The 19,462-nt window shown below is 35.3% G+C and overlaps 1 protein-coding gene across 1 annotated transcript in view; it reads left to right on the top strand.

Moving 5' to 3' along the window:
* Positions 1-19,462, top strand: part of usp34 (ubiquitin specific peptidase 34) — an 83,305-nt gene that overhangs the window by 25,980 nt on the left and 37,863 nt on the right. Inside the window, exons 16-44 of the mRNA XM_073843350.1 lie at positions 466-581; positions 676-803; positions 917-1,006; positions 1,103-1,198; positions 1,283-1,365; positions 1,457-1,611; positions 1,702-1,815; positions 1,896-1,995; positions 3,389-3,548; positions 3,762-3,888; positions 3,970-4,117; positions 5,082-5,182; positions 5,262-5,471; positions 5,560-5,685; positions 6,972-7,094; positions 7,179-7,262; positions 8,768-8,854; positions 10,242-10,442; positions 10,524-10,606; positions 10,684-10,724; positions 10,822-10,946; positions 12,744-12,896; positions 13,820-13,980; positions 14,170-14,474; positions 15,452-15,615; positions 17,445-17,510; positions 17,607-17,753; positions 17,838-17,894; positions 17,980-18,057. Of these exons, the coding sequence (XP_073699451.1) occupies positions 466-581; positions 676-803; positions 917-1,006; positions 1,103-1,198; positions 1,283-1,365; positions 1,457-1,611; positions 1,702-1,815; positions 1,896-1,995; positions 3,389-3,548; positions 3,762-3,888; positions 3,970-4,117; positions 5,082-5,182; positions 5,262-5,471; positions 5,560-5,685; positions 6,972-7,094; positions 7,179-7,262; positions 8,768-8,854; positions 10,242-10,442; positions 10,524-10,606; positions 10,684-10,724; positions 10,822-10,946; positions 12,744-12,896; positions 13,820-13,980; positions 14,170-14,474; positions 15,452-15,615; positions 17,445-17,510; positions 17,607-17,753; positions 17,838-17,894; positions 17,980-18,057 (3,629 nt within the window). The remainder of the gene's footprint in view (positions 1-465; positions 582-675; positions 804-916; positions 1,007-1,102; positions 1,199-1,282; positions 1,366-1,456; positions 1,612-1,701; positions 1,816-1,895; positions 1,996-3,388; positions 3,549-3,761; positions 3,889-3,969; positions 4,118-5,081; positions 5,183-5,261; positions 5,472-5,559; positions 5,686-6,971; positions 7,095-7,178; positions 7,263-8,767; positions 8,855-10,241; positions 10,443-10,523; positions 10,607-10,683; positions 10,725-10,821; positions 10,947-12,743; positions 12,897-13,819; positions 13,981-14,169; positions 14,475-15,451; positions 15,616-17,444; positions 17,511-17,606; positions 17,754-17,837; positions 17,895-17,979; positions 18,058-19,462) is intronic.

Consider the following 19,462-nt stretch of genomic DNA (forward strand, 5'->3'; position numbering starts at 1 on the left):
GTTTCTATGGTTTTGCTAAGTTTGAAGGTGTTCTGTATGTTTTTCAGGGTGCTGCTCTGTGGTAATTACTAATTAGAATGTTCTGGGTTGTTTCTAGGGCATTGCTAGGTTTTTACGGTGTTCTAAATGGCTGCTAGAGTGTTGCTTTGAGATAATTTGGTTGTTTTGGGTGTTTGCTAGATTTCAGAGGTGTCGTAAGTGGTTGTTAGGATGTTGCTCTGTGGTAATAGGGGTGTTCTGGGAGGTTGCTTCGAGCATTACTAGGTTTTTATTGTGTATTAAGTGGTTATTGTGATGTTGTTCTGTGCTTTAGGGTGTTGTGGTGGTTTCTAAAGTATTCTAAGTGGTTGCCAGGGCATCGCTCCGTGGTGTTCTTGATTCATTTTACCTTAGCTTACTCAAATATGATTTAAAAGTCACATGATAGTTTCTGATGCCCATTGTTTTCATAAACGTCCACTTCAGGTCCGGCGGTACACAAACATCAGTATTCGGCACACGCAGTGACTGACATCAACCTGGACAATGTCTGCAAGAACGGGAACACCCTTCTGTGGGACCTGGTCCAGGACGACAATGCGGTATGTTTACCTCTCAGCAGAATATTTTGAAGTATTTAACATTTAGATTGTGATTCTCATGTTGATGTGTTTCTGGTGTTGTTGTGGTGAATAGATCCACCTATCAGAAGGCTTGATTAATGAGGCAGAGAAGCTGTTGTGTTCTCTGGTCTGCTGGTTCACTGACCGTCAGATCCGCATGCGTTTCATCGAGGGCTGTCTGGAGAACCTCGCTAACCACCGGTGAGACAGTTCACAGATGTATCAAGTGCTGTATAAAAAAACTGAAGAGGTTTGGATTTCTCTGAACTCCAGTAGAAGATATTTTATTGTTTGTTTCTGCTTGTGTTCATCAGGTCAGTGGTGGTGTCTTTGCGTTTGCTGCCAAAGCTGTTCGGGACCTTCCAGCAGTTTGGCTCCAGCTACGACACCCATTGGATAACCATGTAAGAAAACGCCACCCACCGCTGCTCTCCATGTTGTCATTAATTTTAACTTAGAACGCTTTACAGATGATTATAAGAGATTTTCCTGTGATACAGGTGGGCGGAAAAGGAACTGCACATGATGAAGCTCTTTTTTGATGATCTGTTACACTACATCCAGGAAGTGAGAGAGCAGCGCCACAAATTCGCTCTGTAAGTTTGATGTATTTACTGATATATTACTGTTCAAACGTCACCAAGGTTGCATTTGATTTGATCAAAAATAATGTGTCTCAGGTACAGTCACAGTGCTGAGGTGCAGGTGCGTCTGCAGTTCCTCACCTGTGTGTTCTCAACACTTGGATCACCTGACCACTTCAGTGAGCGTCTTTCTTTATATCTCACACATTGTTGCATATGAGAATTGCTCCATATGTAACTATATGAATATCCCACATCTGTGTGTGTCAGGGTTGAGTCTGGAGCAGGTGGACATCCTGTGGCACTGTTTAGTGGAGGACTCTGAGTGTTACGACGACGCCCTGCACTGGTTCCTGAACCAGGTCCGCAGTAAAGACCAGCATGCCATGGGCATGGAAACATACAAACATCTCTTCCTGGAGAAGGTCTGGTCACCATATGGTTGAAACACATCTTTTATAGAGTACGTGCTATTAGAATGAATCTCTCATCAGCTGATTCTCTCTCTCTTTCAGATGCCTCAGCTGAAGCCGGAGACGATCAGCATGACGGGACTTAATTTGTTTCAGCATCTGTGTAATCTGGCTCGTCTGGCCACCAGCGCCTATGACAGCAGCTCCAACTGCGAGGTTCACAGCAGCAGATCTCGAAAATTTCTCCGGTTTTTCTCAATATGTTCTCGCTAACCGTTCTTTCTGTCTTTCTGTAGTTGTGTGGTATGGATCAGCTGTGGGGAATCGCACTGAGGGCTCAGTCCGCAGACATCAGCCGTGCTGCAATCCAGTACATCAACTCCTATTACATCAGCGGTCAGTAAACATAGAGATAGAAATAGAGATTATCTGTATTAAATACAAAGTAGCAGAATCAGTGATTTAAACATTAAAAATGAGGCACATCCAAATTGTGCTATGGAGCAACTGTGGCAAGGCAACACTGTCATTCAGTTCAAGTCAGTTAAGTGTTGGTTCAGTTCAGTTCAATAACTGTATAAAGTTAATTTATTATGAATCTAGTTCAGTTCAGTGATAAGCAGCTCAGTTGTTCAGCTGATGTCAGATCAGTGTTGATTTAAATTAGATTAAATGCAGGGATTAAATGCAGCTTTTAATACTACTATACATTTTTTTTAAAAGTGCTGTTTTAAAAAAAAAAGTTCTACCAGGAAGATACTGATTTAGATTTTTTTTTTGTGTGTTGTAAGTAGTGCTATTGTTGTTGAGTAAAATATTAAAAACATTTTTGTTAATTGAAACAAAGCAGAAATAAGATGGTAATGTTAGGTAGAGAAAAAATGGGTAAACAAAAATTTGAAATGTTGCCTGAAAATGATTAACTACTACATTTTAAAAATTAAAATGAAAACTAAAAATACTAGATAGAAAGAACTACAGAAAGATGACAGGTTGATGATAAATACATAGAACAACAGATGGATGGATGGAACAACAAATGGATAGATGGATGGATGGATAGAACAACAGATGAATAGATAGATGGAAACTGGATGGATGGATGGATAGTCTGATGGGTGGATGGATGGATGGGTAGACGGATGGATAGATAGATGCATGGATATAACAACAGATGGATAGATGGATGGATGGATGGATGGATGGATAGTCTGATGGGTGGATGGATGGATGGATGGATGGATGGATGGATGGATGGATGGATGGGTAGACGGATGGATAGATAGATGCATGGATATAACAATGGATGGATGGATGGATGGATAGATAGATAGATAGATAGATGCATGGATATAACAACAGATGGATGGATAGAGGATGGATAGACGGATGGATGGATAGATGGACAAATAGATGGATGGATGGATAGAACAACAGATGAATAGATAGAGATGGATGGATGGATGGATGGGTAAACGGATGGATGGGTAGACGGATGGATAGATAGGCGGATGGATGGATGGATAGATGCATGGATATAACAACAGATGGATGGATAGACGGATGGATGGATAGACGGATGGATAGATGGATAGATGGAGTGACAGATGGATAGATAAATAGAATGACTGATAGATAGATGATAGAAGGGTGGATGTTTGTCATGTGATGACACAGATCAATTCTGTAATTAGTCCCATTGGAGTTGTGATGGTTGTGTTTTTGGTTTTGTATTATGAATATCTGTGGGTGTGTGAAGGGGTGTATTTAGTAGTGTGTGTGACCGCAGGTAAAACGGGTCTGGAGAAGGAGCAGGAGTTCATCAGTAAGTGTATGGAGAGCTTGATGATGGCGTCTGCAAACCTGGAGAAAGATGCCCACTCAAGCCTGACCATCATAGAGAGAGGACTGCTGCTGCTCAAAACACACCTGGAGGCCTTCAGACGCAGGTACACACACTCCGTCAATGACACTGCAAGACAATCAAGAAATTGTGGCATTTCTCTTGTTTTTTTTTTTTTTTTAGATATCAAAGTTTTTCAGTTTTGGATGTTTAATAAGCAGTAACGTTTATGACCTTCATCCTCTAAAAGAACACGTGTGTAAATGCACTTATTGAGTCTCAGTCTGCTCAGATGTGTTGTGTATGTGTGTGTGTTCAGGTTTGCATATCACCTGCGGCAGTGGCAGATCGAGGGCACAGGGATCAGCAGTCATCTGAAAGCTCTCAGTGATAAACAGTCTCTCCCGCTCAGGATCGTGTGTCAGCCAGCAGGACTGCCTGACAAGGTACATCTTTATCTTTATCATCAGTAACGTCTGCTCAGAGATCAAGCTGGGTTTAATAAGGCTTTCTGTGTGTCTGTGTAGATGACCATCGAGATGTACCCCAGTGATCAGGTGGCTGATCTGAGGGCAGAGGTCACACACTGGTATGAGAACCTTCAGAAGGATCAGCTCAGCCAGCAGGCACAGCTGCAGGAGTTCGGTCAAACCAGCCGCCAGCAGGACTTCCCAGGTACAGACACAGAAAACACACATGGTCTAATGGATGAATGGGATTCAAATAGAATTTCTTTTTGGGTGTGTTTTTATATTAATATATGTTATATATGTTTTTATATTAAATGTATAATATTTTTTGTTTTTTATAAGTAATTATTTTTTGTGATTTTATATTTTGTATATATGTAATTTAAATATAAAAATGTATGTACAATATGTATTAATATACAAATTGTTTTTAAGACTGGTTAAACAATATAAATTTATTTATGCACTAAATAATCTTAAATAAAATCATTTATCATTAAAAAATTAAAATAAAAAATAATAGTTATAATATTTTTTTTAGCGACCTATAATGGGCATTTTTGAATTTGTGAAATTAGTTTAAACTTATAATCAGTCAAAAGTTCAAACTAATGTTCATATGGCAACATTTTGTAATCAGATTTGCATTAAACAATTACTTTTTAGTACATTAAGAAAACTACTAATTATAATAAGGTTTTTTTAATTTACTATATAAAATTTTTTATTCAAAATTTTACATTTATTTCAAATATTTTTTATTTACCAGTACTAGAATTTTTAAGTAAAAATTATTTCTGCTTTTGTATCTGCATTAACAAATAGTTATTAATTTTTGCTGGGCAAAAAAAAGAAGAAATTTTATTTATTTACTATATTAAATATACAGTTTGTTTTATAGTTAAAAATGTCAAATTTCAAAACCTTTCTACCTCAAAATTTCACATTTGACACAGTTGAAATCTACTAGCAATTATTAATTTTACAAATATGAAAAATATTTTATAGTTGTTTGGGGCAACAAAAATTAATACATTTTTTTTGTAATGCATTACAATAATAAACTTATTTACAGTCAGTCAAAAGTTGAAGTAAATGTTCATATAGCAACATTCTGTAGTGGGATTGACTAGTAAAGTCTTGTGTTGTATATGTGTGTTTATGTGCAGGTGGTCTAATGGGTCCGGTGCGCATGATCTCATCAGGACACGAGCTGACCACTGACTACGATGAGAAGACTCTTCATGAGCTCGGTTTCAAGGACATGCAGGTAACGCAACAAATCCACATGCACCTATGAACCTCCAGCACTAGACATAAAACACTGACACGTTTGTATGTGCTGTCAGATGGTGTTCGTGTCTCTGGGCGCTCCACGGAGGGAGAGGAAGGGTGAAGGTGTTCAGTTGCCAGCATCATGTCTGCCTCCTCCTCAGAAGGAGCACATCCCTATGCTGCTGCTCCTGCAGGAGCCCCACCTCACCACCCTTTTCGACCTGTTGGAGATGCTGGCCTGCTTCAAACCGCCCAGCCCTGACAGACCCCAGCACAGCACTGAGGTAACATCCGGCTCCACAACTAAGACCCGTCTAGATATAGTATCTAATCCACTATCTAGTATCTAATCCAGTGTGTTTCCTCCTGCAGAGTGTTCGCTGTGAGGAACTGCACCTCCACGCAGAAAATCTGTCCCGCCGCGTGTGGGAGCTGCTTATGCTGCTGCCCACGTGTCCCAGCATGCTCCAGGCCTTCCAGAACATCTCAGATGACACGGTCAGTCATATGACCCATGCTGCCCATTCATTAGAGATTTCTAGTTCTCTTGTTCGTCTAAAAACATTTACACTGTAAAAAATTTAAAGTTTTTTGGAGCATGTTTTGAAATATATAGGTCTATAACAATTATAGAGGTTTCTATAAATTTGCACATTTAATTCAACACATTGGAATTCACTAGCAACTTTCGCAAAAAATCACATTAAATTAAATTTGCATTAAAAATGTATTTCTGGGGCAAAACTTAGTACATAAGAAGACATTTTATTTTATATCTGAAAATTTTACAGTTAATTAAATCTGTTGAAATTTCTCAGTGAATTCTTTTTACTACATATTTGCAGTAAATGGTTTTTAGTTTTGTTTATAATACAATATAATAAGACATTAATTAAGATTAATTTATTACAATAAATAAACACTTTTATATACATACAAATTTTATTTCAAAATGTTTGAAAGTGAAAGTGATTTTTATATATTTATTTGCATTAAACAAGTAGTTTTTAGTTTTGTGGGGGGAAAATGTGTACATTATTATAATAATAATAGGACGTTTTATTAATTTACTATATTACATTTTATTTTTAATATACTTCAAAATGTCAAAATGTTTCAAAGGTTCACATTTAAATAATACATTATTTTTACATATTTATACATTTTAGTAAAAAGAATTTTCTATGTATTTTCCATGTTAAATCTTAATATTATCTATATTTATACTTCATAAATTAATATTTCTAGATCAGTTTGCTTCAAAATTTCACATTTAATTCAGTCCTGAAATTTACTAGCAATTTTTGAGTGAAAATGTCGTCTATGTTTTTGCATTTAAATTCTATATTATTATAGATTTATACTTTAAACAAATAGTTTCAGTTTTTAGAGCAAAAAATAAAGTAAATTTAGTACATTTTATTTACTATTTATTTTAATTTTGTTTTCATTTAAAGTATTTTATTACATTTTAGAAATGCTTGATGCGTGGCTTTTTATTGTTGTAAAAAAATTAATGATTTTTTCTTTCAGTTTAAATTCTATTTCAGTTATTTTAGTACTTAAACCTTTTTAAGTTGGCTGCAAAGGCAACATTTTTGTTGCAAATTTTTTTATATTTATAATTTCAATATAAGTTCAAAGTAAGTTTTTGTCATTTATTTACTTATTTATTTATTAATTTCACATGCAATTGCAATGTTGCAATTTACTATTTAATCTGCTACTAATTTTGTTCAGTGTACACTGCATGAAGTCTGATTTTGTGTTCATCGTGACTTTAGGGATCTGATGGTTTGTGCTGGAAGGATCTGTTGAGGATCAAGAGCCCTCATAAGCTGCTCTACGCTTTAGAAATCATAGAGGCCCTCGGCAAACCCAACCGCAGGATTCACCGCGAGTCAACGGTACACATCCAGAATCGCACTCAGATGATCTTCTTCACACAAACATATATTCTTTCTCTTGAAACGTGTGTGTTTGCATTTCAGGGCAGTTATAGTGACCTGTATCCAGACTCTGACGACTCCAGCGAGGAACAGATCGAGAACAGCAAAAACACGTGGAGCTGCAAGGTACAAACACCTTCTCTCCTCCTCTCACTTTCACTGAAAGTGGTCTGTTGTTATTGTTCATTGTCTTATGAACTAGGTAACTGCTCATTTGAACACCAAATCTAGTGGTCATTTGTAGTTGTTAACCTGCATGTTAACAAGTCTGTGTGCTCTGTATAGGTTGTTTACACATGACGTCATTGCTGTGGCACAAAATGCAGCTGGAGGGCAGGAGGTGAATTTTCTCCATAGGAATCACTAGCAGAAACTTAACATGCCTTTTATGTTGTTTATGGATGTTAAAATCGGTCAAACTGACAAACCCCAAGGAGCTTTTATCATGTATAAAAAAATGTGTTGTTCATAAGGGGGGAAAGGCAAGAAATGGACTAAAAAGCACAGGGAAAAAAGTGTCTTGTAAACCTCCGTCTGTGGTCAGGAGGAGAGTCGGATAATGCTTGTGTGTGCAAATGGTTAAGAAAAGATAATAATATGTTAAGATATTAAGAAGTATATAAATAGATATATGGTGACAGTGAGAATTCGCTCAATGCTGAATGCACATGTAGACAATGTGAGGTATTATATCGAAATTTACGTGAGTGACAGCTTTTTAGTGACTAAATGAAAGCGCTATTGGCTTACTTTCTATGCTATAATCAGTTCGGAATTTGAATAAAAGTTTTGTTTTATGTGCGTGACTGAACAAGCAGAAAGGATGAGATGGAAGAAAGTCTACATAACTGGTTTAGACACTAGTACAAGAGAAAGGTATAACAGAAAATCACAGCATATGTTGGATGTGATCCTTATGTTATGAAGAGGATACTTTTCAACTAAATTGAAATAGTTGCCTGCCATTGAGGCGGTGAATATAAGCTAAGCAACTAAGCCGGATTGCAAGCAAACTATTTAGAAAGTGATACCCACATTTATATGAAGGATGCAGGATATATGTCACTCCTGAAACTACTGCTGTGCAGGGTTTTGGCTTCTGGTGCTGTTAGCAGCACATAAAACGAGCAAATATCGCCTCCATAGTCACTAAAAAACTAACTCACTTCAATTTATCGCAATCTCACAAGGCTCTGTTGTAATCAGTCGCAAATATAATATCTTATTTACGTAGGCATTTAGTGAATTCTCACTGTCTCACCGTATATCTATTTATATATTTCTTTATAACTTAATATTATTATATCTTTTATTAACCATTCACACATGCAAGCATTATCCGACTCTCCTCCTGACCGCAGACGCAGGTTTACAAGCCACTTTTCAGTCAATTTCTTGCGTTTTCCTCCTTATGAACAGCAAATTGTCATACACGATACAAAATGAAATTTCTAGGTTTGACCAATTTCCATAAACAACTAAAAAAAATAGGCTTTTTAAGTTCCTATAGAGAAAAATCACTTGCTGCCCTCCACCAGCATTTCACACGTTATCAGAATCACATGATTGCAAACATATACTGTGTATTTGAGCTGGACAGATGTCTCTAAGTCTCTGTGTCTCTCTTGTAGTTTGTGTCGTCTGGAGGTCTTCAGCTTCTGCTGGACATTTTTAATTCTGCAATTTTAGAGCCGAAAGAACAAGAATCATGGACTGTGGTGAGTGTGAAAACAAAATTTGTCTCATGTAACATGCTTTTTATAGTGATGCTCCGATTGATCGGCCGATATTGGCTTAAAATAGCTTGATCGGCGAACCCCAAAAGCGCCGATCAAAAAAGCCGATCACTTGACGTAAATTACTCGCGCGACTTTTTCACAGGTGCATGCACGGCGCACAGGTAAACAACAGCAGAGCGGAGCTTACCAGTGGCAACATGAGTACTAAATTCCATTCGTTTTGTAAGGGTAGTCTTTTTATTGAGCATGTGACTAAGTTGTGCGTGTACAGAGCGCTGACTGTTTTGCCGGAGACGTTCAAGTTTACTTTCGGTTTCATCTGCTATCTTCAGTGAGTGGTGAATGTGCGTGCTTGAATGTAAATGAATGTATCTTTCTATACCCGTCATATTGCAATCATGTTACCGCTGTATGTCTGATTGTTGTCATCAGTTCATGTTGTAGTTCAGTCCATATAGAATAAGGAGAAACGGTGCGCGTGTAATTCACCTGCGTATGTTTAGCGCCATTTTATCGCATCGTAATTCTAATGAACGCATATAGATGTTACTGAGGTGAATGTTTGTTTCCTATATACAGACGGATTCTGATATATCATATTTAATTCAGCCTAAACTGCATTTTACTACCTTTATCCTAATGACTACAAATAACAAGCAAAGAACATTTACATTATCAAAGAACTTCATCACTAACTAGTGTAGCCTAGTCTAGTGCGAGGTGCACTTTAAAAAACACTCCCGTTATAATCAGTTTATCTGTCTACACTGTATGATGAATAAATCTCATGCGGCGTGTTAAGGCGACGTGGCCACTCTATGCGTGTGTTTATACCACCGCAAGTTTCTGAAGCATCCTAGAACGGACTCTCCGCACTGCATCGCTAAAGTTAGGCGCCTTTTTGACGGATAATAATAATAATCGTCTTGCTATCGTCAAAAGCATCAGCAACTGGTGATATCTCTAACTATCGTCGATACACGATACTATCTTCTACAACTCTAACTTGGTGGTTCTTCAAGATCTTGACTGTAGCCTATTTCTACATTTTTTTTTTCTTCAATATAGTTAATTTAGAGTTAGTTTCATTTCTACAAATGGTGCAAACTCTGCTAGATTATAGATAAAAGAATCCCATTCCCCTTCCATTCTGTGATCGGCAGTGATCGGCAGATCATGATCTTGGTGATCGGTAATCGGTGATCGCCCCCAAAAATGCTGATCGGAGCATCTCTAGCTTTTTATCATCATTCCTTTTGATTTAGAGGTGAAATAAGTCCAGGACATTTTCTTTGTGAGCTTTACCCAACTTTGCCATCAGTTGGAAAGGTGTGGACATCATGTTTCTTCTCTTGTCTCTCTGCAGTGGTTGTTGGACTGTCTCGCATGTCTGCTGAAGCTCATTTGTCAGTTCGCGGTGGATCCAGCTGATCTGGACCTGGCCTATCATGACGTTTTCGCGTGGTCTGGTCTCACGGACACACAGAGAAAGAGGGCATGGCCAGGGAAGTCCCGCAAAACCGCCGGGGAACATGGAAAGGGCCTGCATATACCTCGTCTTACAGAGGTGTGAAAAGACTTCTAAGTTGATTTTTTTTTTTCTGCGTATGCATGCTTTTTTTAAATTTGAGATTATCTTCTCTGTCAGGTTTTCCTTAGCCTTGTTGAAGGCACCAACCTCATCCAGCGGCTCATCAACGTGGCCTACACATACGACAATCTGGCACACAGGTGAATAACATTTTTCATTTATTTTTTTATGTGCTTGTCATTTCTCTGTGTTCTTACATTCTGTGATCATCCTGCAGGGTTTTGAAGGCCCAGTCAGATCACAGATCCAGACACGAGGGTAAGCGCATCATTGGTTATGGCTTTTGAAGGTTTTTACTTTTCTGTACTCATTACTGGTGATGTTTCATTAATATTTATTAATAATGTTTCTGCAGTGACTCATTACTCCATGTGGCTGCTGGTGAGCTGGGCTCACTGCTGTTCTCTGGTGAAATCCAGCCTGGCTGATAGTGAACATTTGCACGATTGGCTGAAGAAGCTCACGCTGCTCATACCTGAGGTAAACAAACGAATCATTGAACTTAATTCTACTGATCTAACTAAAGGGATAGTCCACTCAAAAATGAAAAATTTGATGTTTATCTGCTTACCCCCAGGGCATCCAAGATATAGGTGACTTTGTTTCTTTAGTAGAACACAAACAAAGATTTTTAACTCAAACCGATGCAGTCTGTCAGTAGGGCTGGGCCGATAAACGATATCATATCGAATCGCGATAAAATTTATGTTAATAACGATGATAGGCTCTAGACATTTTTTGCTCGATATGGATTAATCTAAGAGCCAATCACACAGTAGAAATATGCGACAACAGCCAATCAGCGTACAGCGTGCGTGTGCACGTCAAAGTGCAAAGTTCATTTCCTACCGCACTTTGCGAAGCAAACTTAACACCAGGACGACAAAAAAAAGAGAGAGGAAGCAGCGACGAAAGTGAAACTAACTTCGAGTTATTATCCAAAGATGTTGAAATTGTCGACAAAAAAGGTAGCACGAATTCCGTTATGTAAGTGGTTTGGCTACCTGAAAAGTGACTCTTAGCTCAGCTGAGAGTTTGGCGCGATTGTTAAAACTGAAACCGAAAGCAAAAAACGCACGCGCATTCAAAAGCAATTTTAATCCCCCCAATGCACGCAAATTAGGCTACATGACATATCTAGGCTGTTATTAGTATGTAGGCTATGATAGGTTGTGTATGTCTATAGCTCTGTATCATGCTTGAAATATCCGTCTCTATTTACACTTTGAATATTTAGAGAGTAGCCTACTTAGATTATGGCTGAATTGTCTGCACTTAATACGATTAAGAAAGAACCGTGTCGTAATTTTTTGTTATTTATACTGTAGATTGTTTCAAAATGCAGTGGTTGCCTCTAATTTAAATAGCTCAACCTATAATAGAGAAAATAAACAATTGTGTTAATAATAATAATAAATAAATAATTGTGTTACAAATTATGTTTTTACAATAATTTTATGTTTACATTTTGTACATTTACTCTCATTTACCATACTCTGTCACAACTTTTATTTTTTTAATTTATTTTAGTAAGTTGTTTTAATTTTTAAGGCCAAATCTGTAATCTGTTTTTGTTAATAAACTATACTTTAAATGTAATTTAATGAACCCTTTCATTTTTGTGGCTTTAGTCATTGTTGGGATACTATTTTAAAGCTGGCAACATCAACAGCTTATATCGAAATATATATCGTTATCGTTCAATATGGGAAAAAATTATCGAGATTACATTTTTGCCATATCGCCCAGCCCTATCTGTCAGTCATATAATGGCAGTCAATGGTTACCAAATCTTTAAAAGTAATAAAACATCCAAATTAAACTCTGCAGCTCGTGATGATACATTGAGAACTTCAGACACAAAACAGTTGGTCTGTGCAAGAAACTGAACAGTGTTTATATCATTATTTACCTCTGATCCACCGCAAAGTTAAGTTAAGGTCACATTGGCAGGGAGTCATTATCAACTAATCAAACCAGTAAAAAAAGTTCCACCCTGCGTTGCACAAACGTTAACTATTCCCAAAAGTTGTGTGTCAATATTGGTGAGTGCCATTTATTTATTAATTTTTATATTTTTTTAAAAAGTTAAATCGATGCATTTAGCAAACAGTTCTTACATTGCATTCAGGCTGTATTTTTTTTTTTTTTTTTATGAGTTCATGCATTTTTTGGAAATCAAACCCATGACTTTGGCATTGCTGTCATCCTGTTCAAGCTGCAGGAATGCTGCTTCACTTTGTATTTTTAACACATATTTTTGTATTGTATCTATAGACGGCGGTGCGTCAGGAGGCGTGCAGTGGTCTCTATAAGCTGTCTCTGTCAGGTCTGGAGGGAGGAGAATCCATCAATAGATCATTCTTGCTGCTCGCCGCGTCCACACTGCTCAAGTTCCTGCCAGACGCACAAGCGCTTAAACCCCTGAGAGTAAGTACAAACACTATATATTTGCACATACATATTTCAGTTTTAATTTTTTTATTTTAATTTTAATTACAGTGTGTTATTTTGGTTTTAGAAATGGCTTTGTGAAACCATTTCAGATTTTTTTTTTTTTTTTTTTTTTTTTTGAAAAGTTTCAATTATTTTTATTTCAGTTTTTTTATTTCAGTTAGTAAATTTAGTACTGTTCCCTTTTAGCATGGGTTGCAAAGGCACCAGTTTTGATGCAAATTTTTATATTTATAATTTAAATGTAAATTAATATATTAAATAAGCTTATTTTTGTACTTTTAGTTTTAATTTTAGTTAAGTTTTTGGTCATTTTAAAATATGCGTTTGTCTTTTTTATATATATATATTTCTAAATATTAATTTTATATAAATTTTTATTGTTATTTTGTTTATGTTTTTAGTTCTATTTCAGTTAATAATTGTAGTGCTTAAACTTGTTTAAGTTGGTTGCAAAGGCAACGGTTTTGCTGGAATTGTTTTAATTTATTATTTAAATATAAATGAAATCGAATGAACAATATATAGTTTTAGCTAATTTTATTATATGCTTTTGTCATTTTTTTATGTTTCTAAGTAGTTATTTTAAATTAAAATGTAATTTTTTGTTTTTCATTTTAATTATTCATGAAGCCATTTCAGGTCTTTTTATTGTTCCAAATTGTTTTAAATTTATTTGAAACATTTTTTTGCATTTTTTTTGTTTGTTTATAATTTAAATATAAAAAATATAAATTAAATTAATTAAATGAAATTAAAATCTATTTCAGTTTTTTCAGTGAACAAAAATGTTTGTAATTATTAATGATAACACTTTTTTTAAATTTACACATTTCATTTTGGGGTGCACAGTTCCTTTAAATGAGTGTAAATGAGTTGTTTTTATTTCGCTGGTGCAGGTGGAGGATTTTGAGGAGGAGGCCATGTTTCGCACCGGCTGTAAGGAGTATTTCTGGCTGCTGTGTAAACTCATCGACAACATCCACGTGAAAGATGCCAGTCAGACCACCCTGCTGGACCTGGACGCCCTGGCGCGACACCTCGCCGACTGCATCCGCAGGTCAAACATGCTCCTTTTGCTTGGATTACTGGATCAGTTTTCTTCTGAACCCGTAACTTACCCCTTCAGAGCTCAACCACAAGCAAACAAACTTTATTAGACTGGAGTGACATTTTAGTGGAAAAGTCACCATGAGGCCACTGTATTTGAACGTTTTGTTAATCTCATCATTTTTTTTTCCATTTGCAGTCGTGAGATTTTGGACCAGCAGGACGGGGCGATCGAGGACGATGGTCTGACGGGTCTCCTGCGTTTGGCCACCAGCGTCCTGAAACACAAACCTCCGTTTAAGTTTTCTCGGGAGGGTCAGGAGTTCCTCAGGGACACGTATGACCTGCTGTTCCTGCTGCCCAGCCTGAAGGACCGACAGCAGCCCAAATGCAAGAGTCCCGCGGCCCGCGCCGCAGCCTACGACCTGCTGGTGGAGGTGGTCAAGGGTTCGGTGGAGAACTACAGACTGCTGCACAACTGGGTCATGTCACAGCACATGCAGGGTGAGTGCTATAACCCTGTTTTTTTGTTTTTAAATTAGGCTGATTAGATTTTTGGTAACACTTTAGTCATAGTTCATGTTTATTTCATTACATGTACTAATATTTTTTCTAAATCAGATCTTTTTTATGTTAATAGTATTTAATAAACCGGAGCTAACATGAACTAACAAGGAACAGGTGTACTTTTACTAACATTAACAAAGATGTGTAAATACTGTAATAAAATGCTCATTGTTAGTTAATGCATTAACTAAGGAAGGTTATTGTATAGTGTTACTGATTTTTTTGGTAACACTTTACAATAAGATGACATTTTTTAACATTAGTTAACATGAGCAAACAATGAAAAGACTATTTATTAATCTTTGTTCATTTTAGTTAATAAAAATACAGTTCATTGTTTGTTCATGTTAGTTCACAGTGCATTAACTAATGTAAACACACAACTTGTGATTTTAATAATGCATTAGTAAATGCTGAAAATTATATTAACTAAAAAGAATAAATGCTCTTGAAGTAATGTTCACTCTAAGGTCATGTTATTAGACAAAGTAGTTAACTAATGCTACTAATAAACCTTATTGTAAAGTGTTATCATTCCCCTATTTAGGGGAAGACTCCCTTAGAAACATTAGATATAATCTTATTTAATAAATTGTTTCACTACGCTTTTTAGATCTCACAAGTATTAAAAAAAGCGTACACAACATTTACATTTTTATTATTTTTTTTGGTTTTTAAATTATTTAAATTATTTTTAGCTTTTATTCTTGTTCGTAATTTTTAATTTGAGTAATTTTAAACAAAATTATTTTAGTTGCCAAGGCAAAATTTCTAATTTTCATTTTAAGTTTTTATTATTTTATATTTTATTTTATTTTCGTAGTTTTTGTTAGCTACACTGATCAATACATACTTGTGTGTCTTGGTTTAATCTTTGGTGTTTGTTTGTTTTTTTTTTTGTTTTTTTTTTTTAGCGTCTCATGCTCCATATAAATGGGATTACTGGCCTCACGATGATGTCAGAGCCGAGTGTCGTTTTGTGGGATTGACGAACCTTGGTGCCACGTGTTACCTGGCCTCCACCATCCAGCAGCTCTACATGATCCCAGAGGCCAGACAGGCCGTCTTCACTGCTAAAGTCAGTTTATAAAACTGAGTGTCAGATCTTGATTGCATAAGTCATGCTTTTTGTTAAATAAGTCTTTTATTGATTTTAAAACGTAATTTATTCCTGGGATCAAAGCTGAATTTTCAGCATCATTACTCCAGTCTTCAGTGCCCCATGATTTTTCAGAAATCATTCCAAATATGCTGATTTGATGCTCAAGAAATATTTGTTATTAAAAGTAACTTGTTTAATAAAAGTATAAATTTCATGTTATGACATAAATACGGTAAAACATAATAGATCATTCATTACCATCGTTTTACCACAGTTAAAAAAAGATTTAAATGGTTTGAGATGTTGTTAGATTTGTGTATTATAGTAATATTTAGGGCTGGCACTAACAACTATTTTTATATTGATTAATCTGTTGACAAATTTATCGATTAATCTAAACAACTTATTTTCCACAAACTTTAAAACATTTTATTTTTAATAAAATCAATTAATTGGAGATGCTTTTGATGATTAACATTTAAAGGAACACTCCACTTTTTTTGGAAATAGGCTCATTCTCCAACTCCCCCCGAGTTAATAAGTTGGGTTTTACCATTTTGAAATCCATTCAGCCGTTCTCCTGTTCTGGCGATGTCACTTTTAGCATAGCTTAGCATAGATCATTGAATCCTATTAGACCAACAGCATTGCGTTCAAAAATGACCAACGAGTTTCGATATTTGTCCTATTTAAAACTTGACTCTTCTGTAGTTATATCGTGTGCTAAGACCGGTGGAAATGCAAAGCTTCAATTTTCTAGGCTGATAAGATTAGGAACTTCACTTCCATTCCGGCGTAATAGTCAAGGAAGTTTGCTGCCGTAATAAGGCTGAAGCAGGAGCAGTAATACCACGCAGCACATGTGCAAATGCTAAACTAGCTGGGAACTCATTTCTGATAATACTCCACCTGCTTCGGCCATATTACGGCAGCAAACTTCCTTGACTATTACGCCGGAATGGAAGTGTAGCTCCTAATCTTATCAGCCTAGAAAATCACAGCTTTGCATTTCCACCGATCTTAGTACACGATATAACTACAGAAGAGTCAAGTTTTAAATACAACAAATATTGAAACTCGTTGGTCATTTTTGAACGCAATGCTGTTGGTCTAATAGGATTCAATGATCTATGCTACGCTATGCTAAAAGTGATATCGCCAGAACAGGAGAACGGCTGAATGGATTTCAAAATGGTAAAACTCAACTTATTACCTCGGGGGAGTTGGAGAATGAGCCTATTTCCAAAAAAAGTGGAGTGTTCCTTTAAGGGAACCATTTAAATGGAATCCAGAAAAGAAATAGAAAAGAATTTGGTTAAAATAAAACTGTAAAATTCAGTTAATTATAGACAGGCTTTTTGATAAAAAAAAAAATCATTAAACCATTAAAGTTTAGAAAAAATAAAATGGAAAAAACTGAATTTGGAAAAAAACTGATTTTATAGGACCCTATAATTATTATTATTATTATTTTTTTTTTTTTTTTTTTTTATATGCATACTTAAAATGCCTATATAATAGCAATGAGGCAATAATTATTAGTTCAAATAAAGAATGAAAAGCAAGTAATAAATAAATAATGTACATAAATAATAAATAATGTATTATAAGCAGTAGATCTAATGTACATGCGCATTACAACAAAGGCCTGCAGAGGGCGCCAACGGTCTGACGATTCTTTTTACGCTTCACTGCGCGATCTAATCCTTTTAAGTCAAATGTCTATTAAAGTCTAATAAAATAGTCTATTAAAATCAACAAATCGCAACAGCCCTAGTAATATTAGTGTCTGTGTTTATATACAGTATTCAGAGGACATCAAGCATAAGACCACATTGCTGGAGCTGCAGAAGATGTTCACTTATCTAATGGTACGTGACTTTATCATGTGATGTACTGTACCGTAATGTCATCTCATGACTGCAGATGTGATGTGATTTTAATGTTACTCTAATGTGCATGCGCAGGAGAGCGAGAGGAAGGCATATAACCCTCGTCCCTTCTGTAAGACCTACACGATGGACAAACAGCCTCTGAACACAGGAGAGCAGAAGGACATGACCGAGTTCTTCACAGACCTCATCACCAAGATCGAGGAGATGTCTCAGGACTTGGTACAACATCCGTTTTTGTGTGTTTCAAAAACAGCTTAGATTATTAGTCACAGATGTGTAATGCCTGTGTGTTTGCTATTTCAGAAAAACACAGTCAAAACGCTGTTTGGAGGCGTCATCACCAACAATGTGGTTTCACTGGTAAGACTGAGCCCTTTGAACCTGCAGCTCTTGTGTGTAATGTGGTCATGGATGAGCGTTTGATTGGATATCTGTGTGTGTGCAGGACTGTGATCACGTGAGTCAGACGGCTGAGGAGTTTTACACAGTCAGATGTCAGGTGGCCGATATGAAGAACATCTATGTGAGTGTTTCTCATTTGCACACACATAAACATACTCGTCAGAACGAAACGTAATGCTCTGTGTGAACAGGATTCAAAGGATTTACTACTAAATATATATATATATTTTTTTTTTTTTCAATGGCTGTTTTTTAAAATGTTATGTGATGATAGCTTTGCAAAGTAGCGATTGCTATTTCTAGTTACTAATGCTAAAGCACTGTATAATTTTATGCCTGGCACTGTAATTTTGAAATTGAAATCGAAGAGTAAATTCGAGTGGCATCACCCTATTTTTATGTCTTGCAATAAATTACACATTGCAGTTGGAAGAAATATATTAGTAATCCATAGGATTTTCATAAGCACTCTTACAATCAACATGTGTAGGTCCGTGGAAAAATTGCTAATAATAATCTTGACTGTCAGTTCTTTTGTATTTTGTGTCAAGAGAAACATTTTGTTGTCACTTTTTTTAATGTAATGAAATTAATCAATTTAATGAAAATAAACCATTAGATCAGAACCATTTTAAATAAAATTAAACATAAAACAATATATATATTTATTGAATAATTATTTATTTAGTTAATATTCTTTTTTATTTTTATTTTACATATTATAGTGGACTATAATATATAATATTTGTGTCTTTTATATGTTTTTATATATTATTGTAATATTCATTTTATTTTACATTTAATTATACTTTTCTTTAGTAATAGTGATAATGTTTTTCATTTTTATGTTTAGATATTTATGTATTTTTTATGAATTATATTATAGTAATAATACAAATTATTGCAATTATTATTAGAATTATTATTTATGCATTATTTTATATAACTATTAAAAATGTATTATTACTACAGTTATATTAATTATTTTACATATTTATTTTATGTATTATAAAATATTATTATTAGTAATATTATTATTATTCATATACTTTTTTATAATATGGCTATAAAAATAATAAGCTAGCATTTTGTCATTTTATTTTATATATTATATAAAAATGTATTGATAATACATTTAATATATTACAATTTTAATAACTATACATTATATTATTTAAAAAAAGATATGTTATTATTATTAATATTATTTTATTTTGTTTTACATATTAATTTTATGTATTATAAAAGTATCAATTTTGTATATTTTATTTTATATATTAACATTAATAATAGGTTGTTAATAATAGGTTATATATATATATATTAGGGGTGGAACTGTTCACAGAAGTCACGGTTCGGTTCGTACCTCGGTTCAGACGTCACGGTTCGGTATGATTTCGGTACAGTGGAGGGAAAAGCAAAACAAAAATGCAGAAGGCAATTAGATGTATTTCCACTCACATACCCAACAACCGCTGAACAACGGCAACACACAGTCCTCGTCTTTTCCACCACTCTCTCGCCTG

This window comes from Garra rufa, chromosome 6 (genome assembly GCF_049309525.1).
Source record: "Garra rufa chromosome 6, GarRuf1.0, whole genome shotgun sequence".
In the NCBI taxonomy this organism is placed as follows: Eukaryota; Metazoa; Chordata; class Actinopteri; order Cypriniformes; family Cyprinidae; genus Garra; species Garra rufa.